Consider the following 21,961-nt stretch of genomic DNA (forward strand, 5'->3'; position numbering starts at 1 on the left):
AAGACTGCCTTTAATACTGGGTATGGCCACTACGAGTACCTTATTATGCCATTTGGTTTGAGCAACGCTCCCGCAGTTTTTAAAAAATATATGAACCATATGTTTTGGGACCTGTTATACAAGTACGTGGTGGTATACCTGGACAACATCCTGATTTTCTCTGAGGATATAGTGTCATCGTCAGCATGTATGCGAAGTGTTGTCACGACTTAGTTCTAACCAGCTTTTTTGCAAGCTTGAAAAATGCTCTTTCGAACAGGAAGAATTGACATTTCTGGGATACATCGTTTCAGGGTCTTGCCTTCGGATGGACCCAAAGAAGTTTTCCACCATTGTCAACTGGCCTTGTCCAGTTGGATTAAAAGCCATTCAAAGTTTCCTGGGGTTTTGCAACTTCTAATGTCAATTCATCAGGAACTACTCATCCATCGCAGCCCAATCACGGCTCTTACCAAGAAGGGCCAGAGTACTAGAGTATGGCCTTCTGAGGCAGAAGAAGCTTTCATTCTGTTAAAACAGTGTTTCCTGTCAGCGCCAATTCTAAGGCAACCAAATTGTGATCAGCCATTATTCCTGGAGGTGGACGCCTCTACAGTCGGAGTGGGAGCGGTGCTATCCCAAAGAGATGAAGAAGGCAAGTGGTATTCCTGTGGGTTCTTCTCCCGTAAATTCTCAGCTCCGAAGAAGAATTATGCTGTCAGGGATAAAGAACTACTAGCCATCAAGTTGGCTCTTCAGGAATGGCAGTATTTGTTGAAGGAAGCTAAGTTTCCAGTGACAGTCTATACCGATCATAAGAACTTAATATACCTTAAGACAGCGAATTGTTTAAATTATCGTCAGTCCAGTTGGTCATTGTTTTATGACTGATTTAATTTGGTGATTACCTACCGACCAGGTAATAAAAACATCAAAGCGGATGCTCTGTCCCGGGCATTTAGTACTGCTGAAATGGAGGAAGTAAAGGAAGATAAAGCCATTCTGAACCCTGCTTGCTTTGTAGCTGTCACCAGCAAGGTCAAAATTCTGCAGGGGAAAACATTTATAGCTTCCGAACTTCACTCCAAACTACTCCAGTGGGCACATTCGTCACAGTTCAGTGGGCACGCAGGAGTCAAGAAAACCTTGGAGCTGATCCTCATAAGATACTGGTGGCCAACAGTTCTGCAAGACATTAAGGACTTCATGGCAGCTTGTCATACGTGTGCACAGCATAAAGTTCCATCACACCCTCCAACTGGTCCTCTGATGCCACTATCAGTACCTGATTGTCCCTGGACTCACATCTCTATGGACTTTGTGACAGATCTCCCTTTGTGCAAAGGGTACAACACTATCTTGTTGGTGGTGGATAGATTCTCCAAGACTGTGCACTTTATTCCTCTAAAGGGTCTACCTTCAGCACTGAAGTTGGCATAGGTATTTGTCAGAGAGATTTTTAGATTGCACAGATTTCCAAAAGACATTGTTTCCGACCAAGGGGTACAGTTTACTTCTAAATTCTGGAGAGCATTATGCAGGTGCTTTGGCATTAAGTTGAGCTTCTCCTTGGATATATGTCTCAGCCAATCAAGATGACTGGGTCTCTCTGTTACCATGGGCTGAATTCGCCCACAATAATTTGTATCATGAAGCATCGGGGCACTCTCCATTTTTTTGTGATAAACGGCTTGCATCCCATGTTACCAGAACTACCAGGTCTTCTATCAGCATCGTGTCCAGCTGTGCAATGGTACAGTAAGCCACTTCCTCAAGGTCTGGAAGGAGGTAAATAAGAATCTGTGCAAAGCCTCTTCAAGGTATAAAAAATGTATAGATAGGAAAAGGAGGAAGTTTCCAGTATTAAGGCCTGGTGATAAAGTCTGGCTGTCAACCAAACATCTGAGATTGAGAGTTCCTACGATGAAATTTGCTCCAAGATACATTGGTCCCTTCCCGATTCTTCAGGTGATTAATCCAGTGGAATTCCGTCTGAAGCTTCCTAATACACTTTGGAACCCCAATGTATTTCATGTGTCCCTTCTAAAACCGCTGGTCCTTAACCATTTTTTGGCACCTGGTGATTGCAGTGGATGAGCAGGAGGAGTATGAAGTGAAACAGATCCTGGATTCCAGGGTTTCTAGAGGAGCTGTTCAGTTCTTGGTGGACTGGAAGGGGCATGGACCTGAGGAGCGCTGCTGGGTCAAGGCCTCAGATATCCATACGCCCCGTCTTCTTCAGAAGTTCCACCAAAGGTTTCCCAACAAACCATTTGTGAGGGGTTCAGTGCCCACCCCTAGAGGAGGGGGTAATGACACAGCGCACCGAACACCGGCTGTCACTTACCAGGTCCAGCAATGCTGGAGTGCGGGCAGTGTATTCCCGGCGCCCACTGTCCTCTGCTGTCTCCACCCCGGCAACTAGCCGCTCTCTCTCCCCTAGTGGCTCTGTGTGCAGGCATACGCGACTCCCATAGGGACGCGCGCGCTGCTCTGCTTTAGATTTAAAGGGGCAGGCACAGGAAGTTGTTGGTGCTAATTGAGGCTGGTTGGACCCTTACCTCTTTAAGGAAGTTCCTGGGATTGATCCAGTGCCAGAGTATAGGCTCTATTACCTTACTCCAGGGAGAGTCCCTAGTGAATACCTCCGGCACATTAGACTCCGCGCCTCAGGCTTAGGTCTAGCCAACTCCCTAATACGGCCGCATTCATAATCTACCCGAGAGTTGCAACACTTATGGGTGCAGGGTGTGCAGTGTGGGCCCCCCTGGACCCGGGGGCCCATGTGCCCCGCACACCCTGCACCCATTATAGATACATCCCTGCATCCCTCCCATCCCCATTCTTCCCAATCACAAATACCCAGTATCTCTTCCCACTTCAACCTACTGTGCTTTTTTTCTCTGCTATTTACCACTGCATTTTACACTTCTATGAACTGCTCATCCTGCCCCTGTAACCTATGATGGCCGCCTCGTCTGGGACATTCAAGTGCTGGGACCATTTATGCAGTGGGATTTTTGTTAGTCACTGTTCACTTTATCCTTGTATGTCTGATCACACATTGCAACCAATGTAGTGTGCCCAACATGGCTGCCTCACAAGGCACTCTGTTGTGTAGAATGAACAATGCATAGTTCTAATGATTTTGCAAGGATCTCCCCCAGTATTTTCATGTCCCCCATTGCGTGTCATCAATTCCAGGCGTTGCCTATTTTGCCCAATGTAATCCTATATAGAGCTTCTAAAATGGCTGCCTCACCTGGATCCTTCATGGATGGGATCAATAATCCTTGGAACTGATGACCCTAAATGGCGGTCTAACCTTTGTTTTATAATCATGGTTTCTGTATTTCATGCTAATCTAAACCTCTGTATTGTTCATGGCTACTGTATTGTTTTTGACAATCTAAACTTCTGTATTATGTTCATACTATCTGTTAAGAGCCTTCTATAAAAACGCCACAATTTTGGCCAACAAGCCTATTGACTTTGTTCGAGATGTAGGCCAACTGAGGGTTAAAAACCTCTAATATAATTTTCATCTTAGTCATTGTATTGTTCATAAATGACTAGTGCACAGATAATTAACAATACTGTATATTGTATTTGGATGTGTTTAATATAACTTTGAACAAGTTTTATATATGGTTTAAAAAGTAACTTATGTTATATTTTGGTAGTGAACTAAGCCCTTGTATGTAGTTGCCTGTCTTAAACACCTGTGAGGAAAAGATATTATTAGCCTCTCCCAAACTATTTAACCTTATCTATGAGTTTTACTATATTTGCATTATATTCTAGGAAACCTTGAAATTAGGTGTTGCTAAGTCAGAGGTTATTATTAGAGTAATGGCCTTATATAGGTAAGATAATTATTTCCTACTACAGTTGTTAAAATATTACATTATTATTTGTAACAATTTAAGGAACACTTTTGCTAGAGTCATGTGTTTTTCATGGTAGACTATTTATATTATGCAGTTTGGAAGCAAAAAACAATGCTGTATTTATTTATTGCCATTTTATTAATATTTGAATGCATAATAATTAGAATACTCAGGGCTGAATATAGGATTTTTGTCACCCTGGGAAAGACAGTAATTTGGCACCCCCCTGCCCATCATAAAATGGCCTATTCTGACATAAATTTAATATCCATCCCTTAAAAATATTAGTTAAGGTTTATTAAATAAAACCATCAAATGTCCAAATAATTTTATTAAAATTACAAATATTGACAGAACAAACATATTACTCATAATGCCACATATTGTAATGCCCTTTACACATAATGGCACATATTGTAATGCCCTTTACACATAATCCCATTTACACATAATGCCACCCCCCTGCAGCAGCGCCCCTATAGTAATGCCCCCTATAGTAATGCCCACTGCAGCAGTACCCCATTAGTAATGCCCCCTGTAGTACTTACACATAGTAATACCCCCTGCAGCAGAGCCCCTATAGTAATGCCCGCTGCAGCAGTGCCCCTATAGTAATGCCCCCATAGTAATGCCCCCATAATAATGCCCCTGCAGCAGTGCCCCTATAGTAATGCCCCCTGAGTAAATGCCCCCATAGTAATGCCCCTGTAGTAGTGCCCATATAGTAATGCCCCCTGATGTAATGCTCCCTGTAGTGCCGCTTACACAGGAAAAAAAAAAAAAACAATACTTACCTTAAACCCCGCTCCTGTGTCCGCCGCCATCCGGTCTGCCCGGCTGCTCCTCAGAACTATGGGAGAGACGTCATGACATCTCTCCCATAGTGCCCGTGGGGGGAGCTGAAAGCTGGAGTTCAGGAGAGAGCTCCAGCCTCCGGCTACCGCTACGCTGCAGGGAAGGAGCCGGGCACCCGCTGATAATAAAATCCCAGCGGTCGTCCAGCAAATGGAGCCTCCCTGCAGCGCAGAGCTGAGGTGGCTTGGGGGACACTGGTGGAGAGTGCAGCGACGCTGTCTGATGAAGGAGCTATGGGCCCCTAATCCAGCACCAGGTGCACGTGCACCTCCAGCTCCCCTCTAGTTGCGGCCCTGGAATATTACCATACAATGCTTTAAAAAGGATAAATCAATAGTATGATCTAAAGCTGAGCCATGCAGGAAAATATTTTAAGATAGTGCAAATGTTAGATTATTGTTGTTATCCACATACAGTATATGGAAATTAGGGGTGTACATCGGCCACTTTTTGTGTTTTGTGTTTTGGTTTTGGATCTGGATCTTTCTTCGTGTTTTGGATCTGGATTGGTTTTGCCAAACCAACCCTTCCGTGTTTTGGGTTCTGGGTTTTGTGTTTTGGATCTGTATTTTTAAAAAGAAAAGCATAAAAACAGCTAAAATCACAGAATTTGTGGGGTTTTCTGCTCCTATGCTATTATTAACCTCAATAACCTTAATTTCCACTCATGTCCAGTCTATTCTGAACACCTCACACTAGTGTTTTTATGTCCAAAATCTTGCACCGAGGTAGCTGGATGACTATACTAAGAGATACGAGTGGGCGGCACAAGCACGTGGCCCATCTAGGAGTGACACTGCAGTGGCAGACAGGATGGCAATTTGAAAAACTAGGCCCCAAACAGTACATAATGCAAAGAACAAAAAGAGGTGCAAGATGGAATTGTCCTTGGGTCCTCCCACCCACCCTTATGTTGTATAAACAGGACATGCACACTTTAACAAACCAATCATTTCAGCGCCAGGGTCTGCCACACGACTGTGGCTGAATTGATTGGTTCGTTTGGGCCCCCACAAAACAAGCTGGCAATTAATCTGTCCCTGCACAATCTGGCTCTACGGAGGCAAGATGTCGTCCTCATCCTCCTCATTCACCGATTCCTCACCCTCTTCAGTGTTGTATACATCCTCATCCTCACAGAGTATTAATTCGTCCCCGCTGGAATCAACCACCACAGGTCCCTCTGTACGTTCTTGAGGCTGGTCTCCCTGGAAGAGTTCATTTTTCTGAATATCATCTTCTCCACATTTTGTGGAAGCAACCTCCTATGCCTTTCGCAGACAAGGTTCCCGGCTGCACTAAACACTCTTTTGGAGTACACACTGGAGGGGGGCCTCAGGTAAAATAGAGACAGTTTGTACAGGGGCCTCCAAATTGCCTCTTTTTCCTGCCAGTACAGGTATGGACTGTCTGACATGCCTACTTGGATGCTGTCACCGAAGTAATCCTCCACCATTCTGTCAATGGTGACAGTATCATATGCAGTGAGAGTAGACATGTCAGAAATTGTTGCCAGGTCCTTCAGTCCGGACCAGATGTCCAAACTTGGTCCTGCCTGCCCTGCATCAGCGCCAGCTGGTCGCTTAGGATACCTAAGTTTTTTCCTGGCAGCCCCAGGAGCTGTTGACGTGTCACGTTCCGCTTCAGCTGACCGTGTTTTCACCAGCAGGTCTTTGCACCTCTGCAGGCTTGTGTCGGCCAGAAAGAGAGACACCACATAGGCTTTAAACCTAGGATCGAGCACGGTGGCCAAAATGTAGTGGTCTGATTTCAACAAATTGACCACCCTGGAATCCTGGCAAAGCGAATGAAGGGCTTCATTCACAAGTCCCACATGCCGAGTGGAATCGCTCCGTCTTAGCTCCTCCTTCACTTTCTCCAGCTGCTTTTGCAAAAGCCTGATGAGGGGAATGACCTGACTCAAGCTGGCAGTGTCTGAACTGACTTCACGTGTGGCAAGTTCGAAGGGCTGGAGAACCTTGCACAACACGGAAATCATTCTCCACTGCGCTTGAGTCAGGTGCATACCCCCTCCTTTGCCTATGTCATAGGTGGATGTATAGGCTTGAATGGCCTTTTGCTGCTCCTCCATCCTCTGAAGCATATAGAGGGTTGAGTTCCACCGCATCACAACCTCTTGCTTCAGGTGATGGCGGGGCAGGTTCAAGAGTGTTTGCTGTTTATTGTGTGAGCAAAACATGGGACATGCTGGAATTTGCCCAGATGTAAAGCCCGCACAATATTGGTGGCGTTGTCAGATATCACAAATCCCCAGGAGAGTCTAAGTGGGGTAAGCCACTGGGCGATGATTTCCCTCAGATTCTCTAAGAGGTTGTTGGTGGTGTGCCTCTTACTGAAACCGGTGATACACAGCGTAGCCTGCCATGGAACGAGCTGGCGTTTCTGAGATGCTGCTACTGACGCTACTGTTGTTGCTGCGTAAGGTGATACATCTACCCAGTGGGCTGTCACAGTCATATAGTCCTTAGTCTGCCCTGTTCCACTTGTCCACATGTCCGTGGTTAAGTGGACATTGGAAACAACCGCATTTTTCCGGACACTGAGGACACTTTTTCTGACGTTTCTATACAGTCTCAGTATCGCCTGCCTAGTGAAGTGGAATCTAGACGGGATTTGGAACTGGGGACACACTACCTCCATCAATTGTCTAAATCCCACTGCACTAATGGCGGATACTGGATGCATGTCTAACACCAACATAGCAGTCAAGGCCTCAGTTATACGTTTTGCTTCAGGATGACTGCTGTCGTACTGCATCCTCCTCGCTAAGGACTGTTGGAGGGTCAATTGTTTAGTAAAAGTAGTGGTAGAAGACCAAAGAGGTGGAATGTTTGGTCTTCTGCCCAGGCATGACCGTGATGGGCTTTTTAATCCCGCGGACAACAGCTGTCTCCCCCGGAGCCTGATTTAAACAAACCACATCACCATCAGAATCCTCCTCGCCAACTTCCTCCTCAGCGCCAGCTACACCAGTATCCTCATCCTGTTGTACTTCAACAGTGACATCTTCAATTTGCATATCAGCAAGTGGACTGTGGGTGCTCCTTTCAGCACTTGCAGGGGGCATGCAAATGGTGGAAAGAGCCACCTCTTCCCGTCCAGTGCTGGGAAGGTCAGGCATCGCAACCGCCACCACACTTGGACTCTCCTTGGGGATTTGTGATATCTTCTTAGAATGCACAGTTCTTCGCTGTGCTTTTGTCAGCTTAACTCGTTTGATTTTTTTACCGGGATTAGGGCTTCCATCGTCATGTGAAGCTGAACCACTAGTCATGAACATAGGGAAAGACCTTAGCCGTTCCTTGCCACTCCGTGTCGTAAATTGCATATTGGCAAGTTTACGTTTCTCCTCAGATGATTGAATTGTTTTTTTTTAAGGTCATTTTCCTGAACTTTGTCATTCGGGATTGTATGTGCCCTCTACTATGACTTTGGGCATCGGCCTTGGCAGACGACGTTGATGGCATGTTATCGTCTATGTCATGACTAGTGGCAGCAGCTTCAGCACTAGGAGGAAGTGGTTCTTGATCTTTCCCTATTTTATTTTTATCGGAGAAAGTTTGGTCCTCCATTTATGTTATATTGATATAAACATGCGGCTAAGGTGCACACAAACACAGAAAATAATTGTCTATTTTTGTTGGAGACTAGTGCACTTTTTGGGTTACACCACCCTTTAAGAAATGAGCCAACTGGCTCTTTACTTATGGGATACAGGTGCATGCTTGGCGCTGCTCCTTTGTTGATGCACGTGCAGCTACAGGGCACACAATTCACAAAGACAGAAAAAAAAGAATAATTTTTTATTTTTTGTGGAGCGCACTTTGAGGGTTACACCACCCTTTAACAGACAGACGCACGCTTGTCGCTGCTGCTATGAGGATGCACGTACAGTGCAGACAATTCACAAACACAGAAGAAAATGTTTTATTTTTGTTGGAGTGCACTTTGGGGGTTACACCACCCTTTAACAGACAGACGCACGCTTGGCGCTGCTACTTTGAGGATGCACGTACAGTGCAGACAATTCACAAACACAGAAGAAAATGTTTTATTTTTGTTGGAGCGCATTTTGGGGGTTACACCACCCTTTAACAGACAGATGCACGCTTGGCGCTGCTGCTTTGAGGGTGCAGGTATAGCTACTGCGCATACATTTCACACACAAACACAGAAAAAAAGATTATATTATTTTGGTTGGAGCCCACTTTGGGGGTTACGCCACCCTTTAACAGACAGACGCATGCTTGTCGCTGCTGCTTTGAGGATGCAGTTGCAGCTACAGCACACACAATTCACAAAGACAGAAAAAAAAGGAGAATTTTTTTTTTTGTGGAGCTCAATTTGGGGGTTACAGCACCCTTTAATGGACAAGCCAGCCGGCCCTTTCTTTATGGGACACAGGCGCACGCTTGGCGCTGCTCCTTTGTTGATGCACGTGCAGCCACAGTGCACACAATTCACAAACACCGAAAATATTTTTTTATTTTGTTTGGAGTGCACTTTGGGGGTTACAGCACCCTTTAATGGACATGCCAGCCGGCCCTTTACTTATGGGACACAGGCGCACGCTTGGCGCTGCTCCTTTGTTGATGCACGTGCAGCCACAGTGCACACAATTCACAAACACAGAAAATATTTTTTTATTTTGTTTGGAGTGCACTTTGGGGGTTATAGCACCCTTTAATGGACAAGCCAGCCGGCCCTTTACTTATGGGACACAGGCGCACGCTTGGCGCTGCTCCTTTGTTGATGCACGTGCAGCCACAGTGCACACAATTCACAAACACAGAAAATATTTTTTTATTTTGTTTGGAGTGCACTTTGGGGGTTATAGCACCCTTTAATGGACAAGCCAGCCGGCCCTTTACTTATGGGACACAGGCGCACGCTTGGCGCTGCTCCTTTGTTGATGCACGTGCAGCCACAGTGCACACAATTCACAAACACAGAAAATATTTTTTTATTTTGTTTGGAGTGCACTTTGGGGGTTATAGCACCCTTTAACGGTCAAGCCAGCTGGCCCTTTACTTATGACACAGGCGCACGCTTGGCACTACTTTGTTGATGCACGTGCGGCTACTACGCACACAGTTCACAAACACAGAAAAAATATTTATTTTTTTGCACTTGGGGAGAGCACCCCTGATGGACAGAGCACCCCCTGGACAACACTATAGCACCCCTTTAGGACTGGGAAACTGCACAGAACTTTGGAGTGGACACAGCCCCTATGGACAACTGACTGCACAACACAGTCCAGCCAGCCCCTGTGGACTTTGTAGGAGTGAACACAGCCCCTATGGACAACTGACTGCACAACACAGTCCAGCCAGCCCCTGTGGACTTTGTAGGAGTGAACACAGCCCCTATGGACAACTGACTGCACAACACAGTCCAGCCAGCCCCTATGGACTTTGGAGGAGTGGACACAGCCCCTATGGACAACAGAAGCACAGCATAACACAGCCAGCCCCTATGGACTTTGGAGGAGTGGACACAGCCCCTATGGACAACAGCAGCACAGCGCAGCACAACACTACACTGCACTGCACTACACTACACTGCACTACACACCCAGCCAGCCCTAACTCCCACCCTCCCTCTTCACTGTCCACAGCCGAGTGAGAAAATGGCGCCGACACGGGTACCCTATATAGAATCCAAAACCCGCGAGACCCGGAAGGCGGGATGATGACGTTTTGCCTCGATTTCAGATATGAGTCAGGCGGGAAAATTCGAGCCTGACTCGGATCGGCCTCGGATCGGGGGGGCTCGGGGGGGTTCGGATTTCAGAAATCCGAACCCGCTCACCCCTAATATATATATTGATTATTCTTGTATTTGGTCAGTCACTACTGTAGTATTACAAATAGAACTATATACTTTGCTGTAATATTTAATCAGAGTCACTACTGCAGTAATGGAATACTAGCCTTTAATTCTGCGTAAGGTTGCTTGGTAATTATCAGGCTGTAATGTAAGGTCACTGCTGCTTCTCCCAGCCCAGTGCAGGGCCGGCCCCAGGCATAGGCATAATAGGCAAATGCCTAGGGGCACCTGGAATGCCTAGGGGTATCTCAAGCCTAGGGTTGTTAAAAAAAAAAAATTCCTTTCAACTGGCTCTGGCACTGATCGCTATCTCAGCGATCCGAACCAGCCAGCAGGAGAGGTCAGGTGGCTGCAGCAGGATGACACAGAGTGGTGACTCAAACAGGCAGAGAGTTTTTTACTTTTACTTTCATAAGTGAAAGTCAGGAAACATTTGTGGAGCTGCAAGACCCTGCCCTGCTTCAGCCATTTAGGATTAAGGTAAGAGCTGTATGAGGGGGAGGCAGATACAGATGGGAAGTAGGGGCTCAGGGGGCTGATGACAATGTTATGGGAGTGGGAGGCAGATACATATGGGGAGTGGATGCTCAAAGGGCTGATGACACTGTTATGGGGAGGAGGAGGAGGCAGAGACATGGGGGTGTGGGGGCTTAGGGTTGATGACAGTGCTATTGGGGGGTGTGGGACACATGAGGCAGAGACACATGGGGAGTGGCCAGGGCCGGTTCTACAATTACGCATGGTATGCAGCCAAGGAGAGAGCACTGGCTGCGACTATGCTAATTTATTATGTAAGCCACAACAAGGCAGTCAGTAGCTGAGGTGGGCCACGGGCAGACTGTCACTGTGACACAGCTGCACCACATTTGTAAAGCACTTGTAATGGGCCCCTTGCTTGTAGCGAGCGACGTGACAACATGCCGCCACTTGGCAGCGCAGCGCACAAACAGTGCTGGGGCTGAACACCGCAGAGGGTGAAAGGATGGCAAGAGCCACTGCCCATTTTTGGGGAAGGCTCATTGGTGCTGGCGACAATCTTCATGTTCCTCCCGGGGCTGTATGCATGTGATAGAGAATTGGTGACTGGTGTGTCCGTGTTAGAGAGAGTGGGTGACTGCTGTGTGTGAAAGAGAGAGAGAATGGGTGACAGGTGTGTCCGTGTGAGAGAGAATGGGTGACTGGTGTGTGTGAAAGAAAGAGAGAATGGGTGACAGGTGTGTGCATGTGAGAGAGAATGGGTGACTAGTGTGTGAGAGAGAATGGGTGACTACTAGGTGTGAGAGAGAGAATGTGTGACTGGTGTGTGAGAGAGAGAGAGAGAGAGAGAGAGAATAGGTGACTGCTGTGTGTGAGAGAGAGAATGGGTGACTGCTGTGTGTGAGAGAGAGAATGTGTGACTGGTGTGTGAGAGAGAGAGAGAATAGGTGACTGCTGTGTGTGAGAGATAGAATGGGTGACTGCTGTGTGTGTGAGAGAGAGAGAATGGGTGACTGCTGTGTGTGTGAGAGAGAGAGAATGGGTGACTGCTGTGTGTGTGTGAGAGAATGGGTGACTGCTGTGTGTGTGAGAGAGAGAGAATTGGTGACTGCTGTGTGTGAGAGAGAGAGAATGGGTGACTGCTGTGTGTGCATGTGAGAGAGAATGGGTGACAAGTGTGTGAGAGAGAATGGGTGACTGCTGTGTGTGAGAGAGAGAGAATGGGTGACAGGTGTGTGCATGTGAGAGAGAATGGGGTGTGTGTGAGAGAGAGAGAGAATAGGTGACTGCTGTGTGTGAGAGAGAGAATGGGTGACTGCTGTGTGTTTGAGAGAGAGAGAATGGGTGACTGCTGTGTGTGTGAGAGAGAGAGAATGGGTGACTGCTGTGTGTGTGAGAGAGAGAGAATGGGTGACTGCTGTGTGTGTGAGAGAGAGAGAATGGGTGACTGCTATGTGTGTGTGAGAGAATGGGTGACTGCTGTGTGTGAGAGAGAGAATGGGTGACTGCTGTGTGTGTGAGAGAGAATGGGTGACTGCTGTGTGTGAGAGAGAGAATGGGTGACTGCTGTGTGTGTGTGAGAGAGAGAGAATGGGTGACTGCTGTGTGTGAGAGAGAGAGAATGGGTGACTGCTGTGTGTGCATGTGAGAGAGAATCGGTGACTAGTGTGTGAGAGAGAATGGGTGACTGCTATGTGTGAGAGAGAGAATGGGTGACTGGTGTGTGTGAGAGAGAGAGAGAATAGGTTACTGCCGTGTGTGTGAGAGAGAGAGAATGGGTGACTGCTGTGTGTGTGAGAGAGAGAGAATGGGTGACTGCTGTGTGTGTGAGAGAGAATGGGTGACTGCTGTGTGTGAGAGAGAGAATGGGTGACTGCTGTGTGTGTGAGAGAGAATGGGTGACTGCTGTGTGTGAGAGAGAGAATGGGTGACTGCTGTGTGTGTGAGAGAGAGAGAATGGGTGACTGCTGTGTGTGAGAGAGAGAGAATGGGTGACTGCTGTGTGTGCATGTGAGAGAGAATGGGTGACTAGTGTGTGAGAGAGAATGGGTGACTGCTATGTGTGAGAGAGAGAATGGGTGACTGGTGTGTGTGAGAGAGAGAGAGAATAGGTGACTGCCGTGTGTGTGAGAGAGAATGGGTGACTGCTGTGTGTGAGAGAGAGAATGGGTGACTGCTGTGTGTGTGAGAGAGAGAGAATGGGTGACTGCTGTGTGTGTGAGAGAGAGAGAATGGGTGACTGCTGTGTGTGAGAGAGAGAGAATGGGTGACTGCTGTTGGTATGCGAGACAATTAATGATGTGTATGTTTGTGTGTGTGACAATGGGTGACTTCCATACATCTGCATAGTAGCCATATCCAAAGTTAAAAAAAAAGTCGGGTAGCTGCTTTGAGCAAAGGGTGAATAAATGCTGTGCCGCATTTATTCACTGGAGAGAGGGACTAGGAGCATGGCCAGCAGCTCCCGGAGTGCTGGGCATGCATCCAGTGTGACAAATGGCTCATGGGTCCAGCTTTACTCATGAGATCATGCCCCCTACATTTTTTTGGGTATGCGTTTTAGGTGCGCGCAACAATACACCTGGTGGTGCCAGTTAATATATTTGCTTACCAAAAAAATTTGGCTAGGGCCAACCTTGGTAGTGGTGGCTCAGGGTGCTAATGACACTGCTATTGAGGGGAGAGGAAGACATATTGGTAGTGTAAGCCCAGGGGTATAGGACACTGCTATGAGCATGGTGCTGTGCTGGGAGAGTGCATGGTGAGGGGTGCTGTGCTGTAATCTGTGCTATGGGGGGTGCTAGTTGAGGGGTGATGTGCTGGGTGTGGGCTGCTAAGTTAGCAGAGGGGTCCTGGGTGAAAGATACTGTGCTAGGAGAGGGGAACTGTGAAGGGAGAACCTGTGGTGCTGTGAGCAGAGAATGTGCCCCATAGAATGCATTCTGAGGTGGGGGTATAAAGGACTTTCCCCTAAACTCTGTCCTTTTTTTCTTTAGTTACAGCAGTGTGCTGTGAGGGGAGAGGGGTGCTGTGCAGGGAGAGCCTGGGATTATCTGATGGGGGCATCAGCCAAAATCTTGCCAAGGGCACCAAATTGGCTAAGGCCGGCTCTGGCCCAGTGTTTTACAGCTATGGGGGATGTCCCTTGGCAACAGGGGTGATCACAAGCAGAGGGGTGATTGTCTTACCCGAGTCCATAGATGGTCACTGTATGGCTCCTGGTTGCAGCTTCATGGGATAGGCAGATGCCGGTCTTCCCAGCAGTTGCCTGGACCACCGCTACCCAGCGGGTCTCAGGGCTGCTTGGCCACTTCCACAGGACTCCTGCCGCAGGGATAGTGCTGCTGTGCTGTTGTTCCAGGTGTAAGAGGCTGACGCTCTGTTTCCTGAGTCCTTGGTCGGCTGCGTACATGTCACTCACTGCTGATGCAGAAAGTACAGGCTTCACGCTGTCGAAGCTGGATAATTGGCTAAGACAGAATCTGTAAAATTAAAATTGCACAACGCCATTTTGCGAATGGCAACAAGACGCCATTTTGCGAATGGCTGCCCAGCGCCATTTTAGCGAATCTCACACATTATAAGTACATGCGGCGATGCTATTTTTTAGCGTCGTGCGATTCCCATGCAATAAAACAATGTTAAAAGTCCTCATTTTATAGATACATACATTTACTAAAACATATAATATAAACAACCCTGCAAAACACGTACCACGGTGTACTTCACAAACACGTAGATGCACAACGCTAACTAGCATCTTCTCTTAATATCCTTACACTTACACACTGCACACTTACATAAAAAGGTTCCCTAGCATTAAGGTTATATTCAAGGTTTTATTTATTATTAAGTAAGTAATACAGCGACTGTATTTAACATCTCAGGTTTAGTACATGATAAGCAGACCGTGTTTGGTGCTATTCTATGCCACTGTTTATTTGCAGATTTCCAGTTCCATCGGCGAGGAAATCACAACATGCGTTTGCAAATTATGGATCATAGAGAGATAGGCATTGAAATGTACTCTGTGATGTTATGTTTATTAGCCAGTTTAGACTTGTTCTTCAGCGGGAAAATGGACACAAAGAGCTGTTGGAGGCTGGACTGTGACAATACAAACTGACCTATGAACTGTATCGTAACAGAAGAACCAGGAAGAAGAACCAATGGGTTTATGCCAACTTGTTCTATTGTATTGCCTATCTCTGTAAGGGTATATATGCGGATGCTCTATTTCCAGTAGTTAGTCTGCTTGTTCTTTCTTTGATGGAGGCTTCACCTTTGATGCCGGAAATCTGGATCCAGAGCGCCTCCATATGTATCGACTGTACCATGTGATTGTATAATTTATTTGCGCTAATTGTATTTAGATCACAGCGTGTAACTATCTGCTTTTTGGTGAATAATATCTTTTTGTGCTTTGGAACCACAATCAAAGCCTGGAGAGCATTTATTCCTTGTGCGACTTATAACGCTTAATAGCGACATTTAGAGTGTATAGATAGGTAAGAATCAGTAGTTGGGGGCTCGTAGAGTGAAATCACACTACCATTCACACGGTAACACACGGTTATCGATCTCTCAGCAAAGGGTGGAGGCGCCACACACAGGAAAGAATGCATTGCGCCTTCGAATAACTGCTACCACTTTGTTGCTGAGAGACCGCTATCTGTTATTGTGTGAGTTCAAGGAGTGCTGATTAGAATCCAGGGACAAGGAATGAAAAAGTGTGTGTTCCTTTGTTGATAAAACTTCCTGTTAAAAGGGGAAGTCGCACAATAGCGTAAAGGTAATAATACGTTTTGTGTAGCGGTCGCATTATTGTGTATACAACTAGCCGCACCATAGCGTGTACGTATTTCCTGTATTGCTGCCGCGTGTTTAAACAAAGCCGTTGAGATTGCATTGTGATATTGATAGTGTGATAGCATTGTTTTAAGATCTTAGTCGGTGCTGCCATATCTGGGAAAACATTTATTTTTCTGCGCAGGAAAAGGTGCGTAACAGTGAACGTGTGTTGGTAGGGGTAACATGTTCCCTAGCTAGGGGTATCATAGGACCCTTAGGGGCTAGGTGCCTGGTGTCGGCCTAGTGGTTCGGTAGTAGATACTATACACACAGCAGGTGTAGTTGTTGTTGTTTGTGTTAGGTAACGGCTCTCAGTGTGATCGCAGCATCCAGTGATCAGTTAGGGTTATTGGGCATTGTGATTGAATTTGCACGGTTGTGGCATATCGTGATTGTGAACTGAGTTGTGGTGGACGAAATCACTGAAAAGGGTAAGTGTTATTGGATGCTTAAATTCTAGCAGTGCAAAGTACTCAAAAAAGGCTTAGGTGCGTGGAAGCAGCCTGGCTATTCTTCCATAGGTGTGTGGGCACGGCCTGTTAAATCGTCCACAGGTAAGTGAAAGTAGCCTTGACATTCTTTCACCGATTTAAATCACTATTGAAAATTTTAGTGTTATTTTCCAAGATGGGAGCTAAGCAAACGGTAGAGATGTTAGATGATGTGCTGCTCTTGGAAGCGCCGATTGGTTCGGCACGGCATATAATGCATACTGTAGGCCTGATTCAGACCCGCTCGCGAGCGCTGAGCGCTCGCAAGCGGGTCGATGGTGCTGTAGTGTGCAAGCCGTCGCTATGGGTCTCGCACCAAAGGGGGCGTGCTGTCGATGGTGAGTGACAGCATGTCCCCTTTGGTGGGCGTGCCGGGGGCATTGCTGCCCAGACGGAGGCGTTCCCATGGAAACGCCTACCGTCTGGGTCCGGCCCCACTGACATCACTAGTGATGTCAGTGGGAGTGATTTTGGCTCTGATAGAGCCAAAATCACTCCAGGGCTTGCGGCAATGAGACCCTACCGCAAGAGTCTCGTCGCAAGCCCGATGGTCGCAATGGACTTGACCATCGTGACCATCATCATGGACCCTCGCATAAGCTGTGGGTGGTAACCCACAGCTATGTGAGCATCCAGGAGGACGCACAAAAAAAAAACGCCCTGATTCAGAGCGGGCGCTCGTTCAGAGCATCCGGCTCTGAATCAGGCCCTAAGTACGGTACATATGCAACTATGTACTGTGATGTATGGTTTAAGATGACGAGAATGAGTGTGAAATCTTTTCCCAGAAATGACAGCTTTGATAAGGAGGTATTGAACAATGTCCAAGATAGCATCTGTATGGTGCACTCTTGAAAGAAAAAGATAAAGTATAACGATTCTTTAAAGTTGTGGCAGCACAAGGGGGATGCGTGGCTTAGGGGTGAGTATACGATGCAAACCAGCGTCGCGTGCACGATGCAGGGGAGTGCGCACGCAGCGCTAAACAGCGTTGTGTGCGTGCCGCGAAATAGCGCACACACACAGCAAGGTAGCATTGCGGAAGGTAATGTCAGTAGTTCACGTGCACCACCACCACCCTATGCGGATGGGGGTGAAGGTACAGTCGATGTAAAAACTCATAAAAATTTAACATGTAACCTGTACCCTCCCTTGAGTAATTATAAGGAACGTGTTGATGATGTACATGATGAACCTGTTGTGATGTCCGCTCTCTCCCATGTTGCACAAATCTTAAATGTACCACCACAGCAAACACTGGTAGCTGCCTCACTAGTAGCAGAAATGGAGGTAGCCCCACCCGTACAGGAAGTATTAACCCCCACTTTAACAGTAGCGGAGATTACTAATACCATACGTAGTAGCAGTAGGCTGAACCCTCAACTAGGTAATTAGACCAAAGGTAGCATTACAGCAGGCATCCATCCCGTCCGGACAATAACTGTTCCCAATGGGAATCCGGATGCGAATGGTGTGGTGCCCACAAGAGATGTAGTGATGCATTGTCCTTGGACAAGAACTAAACTAAATTCCATAATGAATTCCAAAATTTTCACCATAAAACAAAAAGAGAGTGAATCTGCAGATTACTGTACCCGAGCTCTGCAGGCTATCACCCAGTACACTGGGATAGAAGATATTAAAGATAGCACCCACCATAGGGAAATGGTCATCACGGTACTTATGGATGGTCTTAAAGACAATCTAAAGACCCGAGTCCAGACCTCTCTACCTGGCTGGAGGGGAGTTACTGTAAACACACTCAGGGAGTCTGCTATTGAGCACAATCAAAACATTCTCAAGAAGAGAGAGACCCAGAGCAAGAAGCTAATGGCTGTTAGCATTCAAGCTCTAGAAGGAATGAATATACCATCACAGCCACCAGACACACATCTACACGCCCTCACCAATCCTACTCCGCCACAAACACAGCCCTACCCCACTTATCACACACAGCCACAAAACCCATACTACCCTCAGCCACCATGTTACTCTCAAAATTCATACCCACACTCACAATCTTTCTCTACCGCCCAACCCACACAACAATGTTTTCCCCCACCCCACTCACGAAGGTGTTTTAACTGCAACCAAGTGCGACATGTAATTAGGAACTGTAAGGTGAAGAGGGTAGGACCCCCTAAGCATGGAGTACCTAGATATCCACATAAGGGATATATGCAGAATGTAGGGCATTCTCCACAGTCACCTGCTCCAATTGTGGCCTTAAATGCTGTATTGGAGAATGAGAGTCAACGCTAGGGGGCAGGTCATACCTGTAGTCTACAGCTAGTCAGGTTAACTGGAAGTACTAGGGAAGAACCGGTGATGATGGTTGATGTAGCTGGTACTAAACATCCTTTTCTTGTAGGCATAGGGGCAACCAGATCAGTGATAAAATCTCCAGCTAATTTACAGGTGACCAGCGAAACAGTACCAGCAATGGGTGTAACGGTAAAGTGCAACATTATCTTTTAACCAAATCCACAGAGGTTATTATCGGGCCATTGCAAACCAGGCATTCTTTTCTCCTGGCAGCAGCAGCCCCTACCAACCTACCGGGAAGGGATTTGTTATGTAAGATGGGATGTGTCATATATCGTACCCCTGATGGTATATTCTTAGATATCCCAGAGAGAGTTGCGCACAAGGTGAGGGATATATTGGACACTCCCCAAAGGTTAATGTATCACTCTACTGGTTCAGTTAAAAATTCATATCAGGTAGATCAAATGTTATCCAAAATACCAGGTTCACTTTGGACCAAAGATGGACAGGACACTGTATTGATGGCAAACATAGCTCCCGTAATGGTAAATTTAAAAAACGGTAGGCAAGCTCCAAAGATTCCCCAGTACCCGTTAAAACAGGAGGTAGAGATAGTGGTTTATCCCATAATTGAGCAGTTATTACAACAGGGAATTTTAGTCTGTACAGCAAGTGTAGCCAACAGTCCCATCTTTCCTGTGAAGAAAAGTGGTGGGAGGGGTTATAGGCTAGTACAAGACCTTAGAGGGGTTAATAAGGTAGTAGAGACCCAATTCCCCGTAGTGCCGAATCCAGCTGTCATTCTTATGCAGATCCCACCAAATGCCACCCATTTTACTGTCATTGACCTCTGTTCTGCTTTCTTCTCTGTTCCTCTTCATCCTGACTGTCAGTACCTATTCGCTTTTACATACAGGGGTGTACAATACACATGGATACGATTGCCCCAGGGCTTCATAGATAGCCCCAGTATCTTCTCCCAGGCCTTACACGACTGTTTACAATCTTTTCAACCTGCCAATGGATCTGTTCTAATATAATATGTGGATGATTTATTGTTGTGTTCTGATTCGTTTATGTCATGTTTAAATGATGCTAAACTTTTATTGCTTCATCTCTCGCAAACAGGACACAAGGTTGCTAAGGACAAACTACAGCCATGCCAGTCCAGGGTTAAATACTTGGGACATTGCCTAACCCAGGGGTTACGACATCTGACCAATGACAGAATCCAAGCCATACAGACCATGACACTGCCGCAGAACCAACAGCAAATCCGTACCTTCTTGGGAATGTGTGGATACTGCAGAATGAGGATCCTAGGTTTTTCTATTTTGGCCTTGCCATTACAGGACTTCGGACCTCATTCAGAGTCAGTGTTGCGGCCGCTCGGTCATACGCCACTGATGTTCGCTAAACTGCGCATGCATAAAATTCGCAATGCACGTGCGCAGACTAGCTATTATGATCAGAAATTGCTCTCTCCTTGAACACAGCCAGGTCGTTAGTTTGAGTGACAGGATAAGGCATTTGTGGGTGGTAACAGGGGAAGGTGCTTGTGAACGGGGGAGTGGAGATCCAAACGCAGGCGTGCCTGACTATGCAAATGGCGTTTTATGGGAGTGCATAATTAACTAAGTAGTGTCATGGCACATGTGACATGGGAGGTTTTTACACTGACTTGATCGTAGTGCTTAAGAGAGGGTATGGTCAACCTTAAGCTCTACGAACAGCTCCGATGGTTCCCGATAGTCTCAATTAATCCTTATATGCCCGGAGATGACGTGTAATGTGAACGAGAAGGGGGCATATTTTTAGTCTTACGGCCGCATCCTCCCCTCGCTCGTCCAGCTAACAATCCCATCTTAATGACGCAACTTGCGAGTGCTTCATTTGCATATCTGGCCCCTTTTACCTTACGACCGAGCGGCCGCAATGACCGACTCTGAATGAGGTCCTTAGTCTCTTCCTCAAAGCCCGATCGTATCATACACACAGAGGAAACAGAGCAGGCTTTCCTTAACCTTAAGGATAGTCTGACAAGAGCACCTGCATTGGAAACACCTGATTGTGAAAAATCTTTTGATTTGTACTGTACGGAAGCTAATGGTTGTGTAGCAGGTGTCCTCACACAAAAACATGGTGATGCCAGTAGGCCCGTAGCACACTACAGTGCACAATTGGACACTGTGGCAGGATCACTCCCAAAGTGTTTAAGAAGTGTAACATCAACTGCTCTATTGGTCAGTAAGAGTGAGGATGTAATATTAGGCCATGATATGATTGTTTATACACCCCATGCTGTATCTGCTTTGCTGAATTCTGCCCAAACCAGACATGTCTCCTCATCTAGGTTCACAAAATGGGAACTAGCCCTAATAGCACCTGCAAACATCACCATCAAATGGTGCAGTATGTTAAATCCAGCAACGTACGTACCATATGTGCAACAGGATGCACAAAGGGTGGAGAGAGGTAAGTCACTGATGGAAGGTGAGTTCTGTAGGTATGTATATTGATGCACATGATTGTATGGAATATCTGAATCAGACCTTTACTGCAAGACCTGACATATGGGATACACCTTTAGAAAATGTAGATGTGACATTTTACATGGATGGGAGTTGTCATAGACAAACTGACACTGGAGAGTTATGTACAGGTTATGCTGTGGTAATGATGAAGACATCATAGAAGCCGAAACTCTTGGTCCACCTCACTCAACCCAAGTGGTGGCACTGTTTGCACTAAGAAAAGCTTGTGAATTAGCAGAAGGTAAATCTGCTCATATCTACACTGACTCTAGGTACACCTTCGGGTGGTACATAATTTTGGTGCTCTATGGCGTCTGAGAAATTTTATGACAGCAGCAGGCACACCAGTCGCACATTCCAGACATATAAAAGGACTACTGACAGTGATCCAGTTGCCTAAGGCAGTGGCGGTAATTAAGTGTAAAGCCCATACATGTGAGGATGATCCAGTGTCACTAGGCAACAACAGGGCAGATGAAGCTGCCAAATCAGCAGCAGGGTTAACAGTGAATGTGCCAATTAACCAAATGATGTTTCAAATGATTGACATGCAGAAAATAATTGAGATGCAAAATTTGTGTTCCATACAGGAAAAGGCAATCTGGAGGTCCAAGGGATGTGGGAAAGAGTCTTCTAGACTCTGGAGAGATGGACAAGGTAAGCCAGTGGCCCCCAAGGCGTACTACCCAAGCCTGGCTGAGGCAACGCATGGTCTGACTCACTTGGGAAAGCAAGGTATGTGCAAATTGGTGAGAGCATACTG

General features: G+C 46.6%; 1 protein-coding gene across 1 annotated transcript in view; it reads right to left on the reverse strand.

Annotated features, from left to right (window-relative positions):
- Nucleotides 1–1,626: 1,626 nt before the first annotated feature.
- The window catches only part of LOC148534683 (chymotrypsin-like elastase family member 1), a 67,876-nt gene continuing 47,541 nt past the window's right edge, over nt 1,627–21,961 (reverse strand). Inside the window, exons 11-12 of the mRNA XM_088465874.1 lie at nt 14,243–14,536; nt 1,627–1,792 (exon numbers count right to left, since the gene is read on the reverse strand). Coding sequence (XP_088322000.1) covers nt 1,627–1,792; nt 14,243–14,536 — 460 coding nt within the window. The remainder of the gene's footprint in view (nt 1,793–14,242; nt 14,537–21,961) is intronic.

The sequence above is a fragment of the Taudactylus pleione genome, unplaced genomic scaffold, assembly GCF_031769625.1.
Source record: "Taudactylus pleione unplaced genomic scaffold, aTauple2 ptg000065l, whole genome shotgun sequence".
Classification (NCBI taxonomy): Eukaryota; Metazoa; Chordata; class Amphibia; order Anura; family Myobatrachidae; genus Taudactylus; species Taudactylus pleione.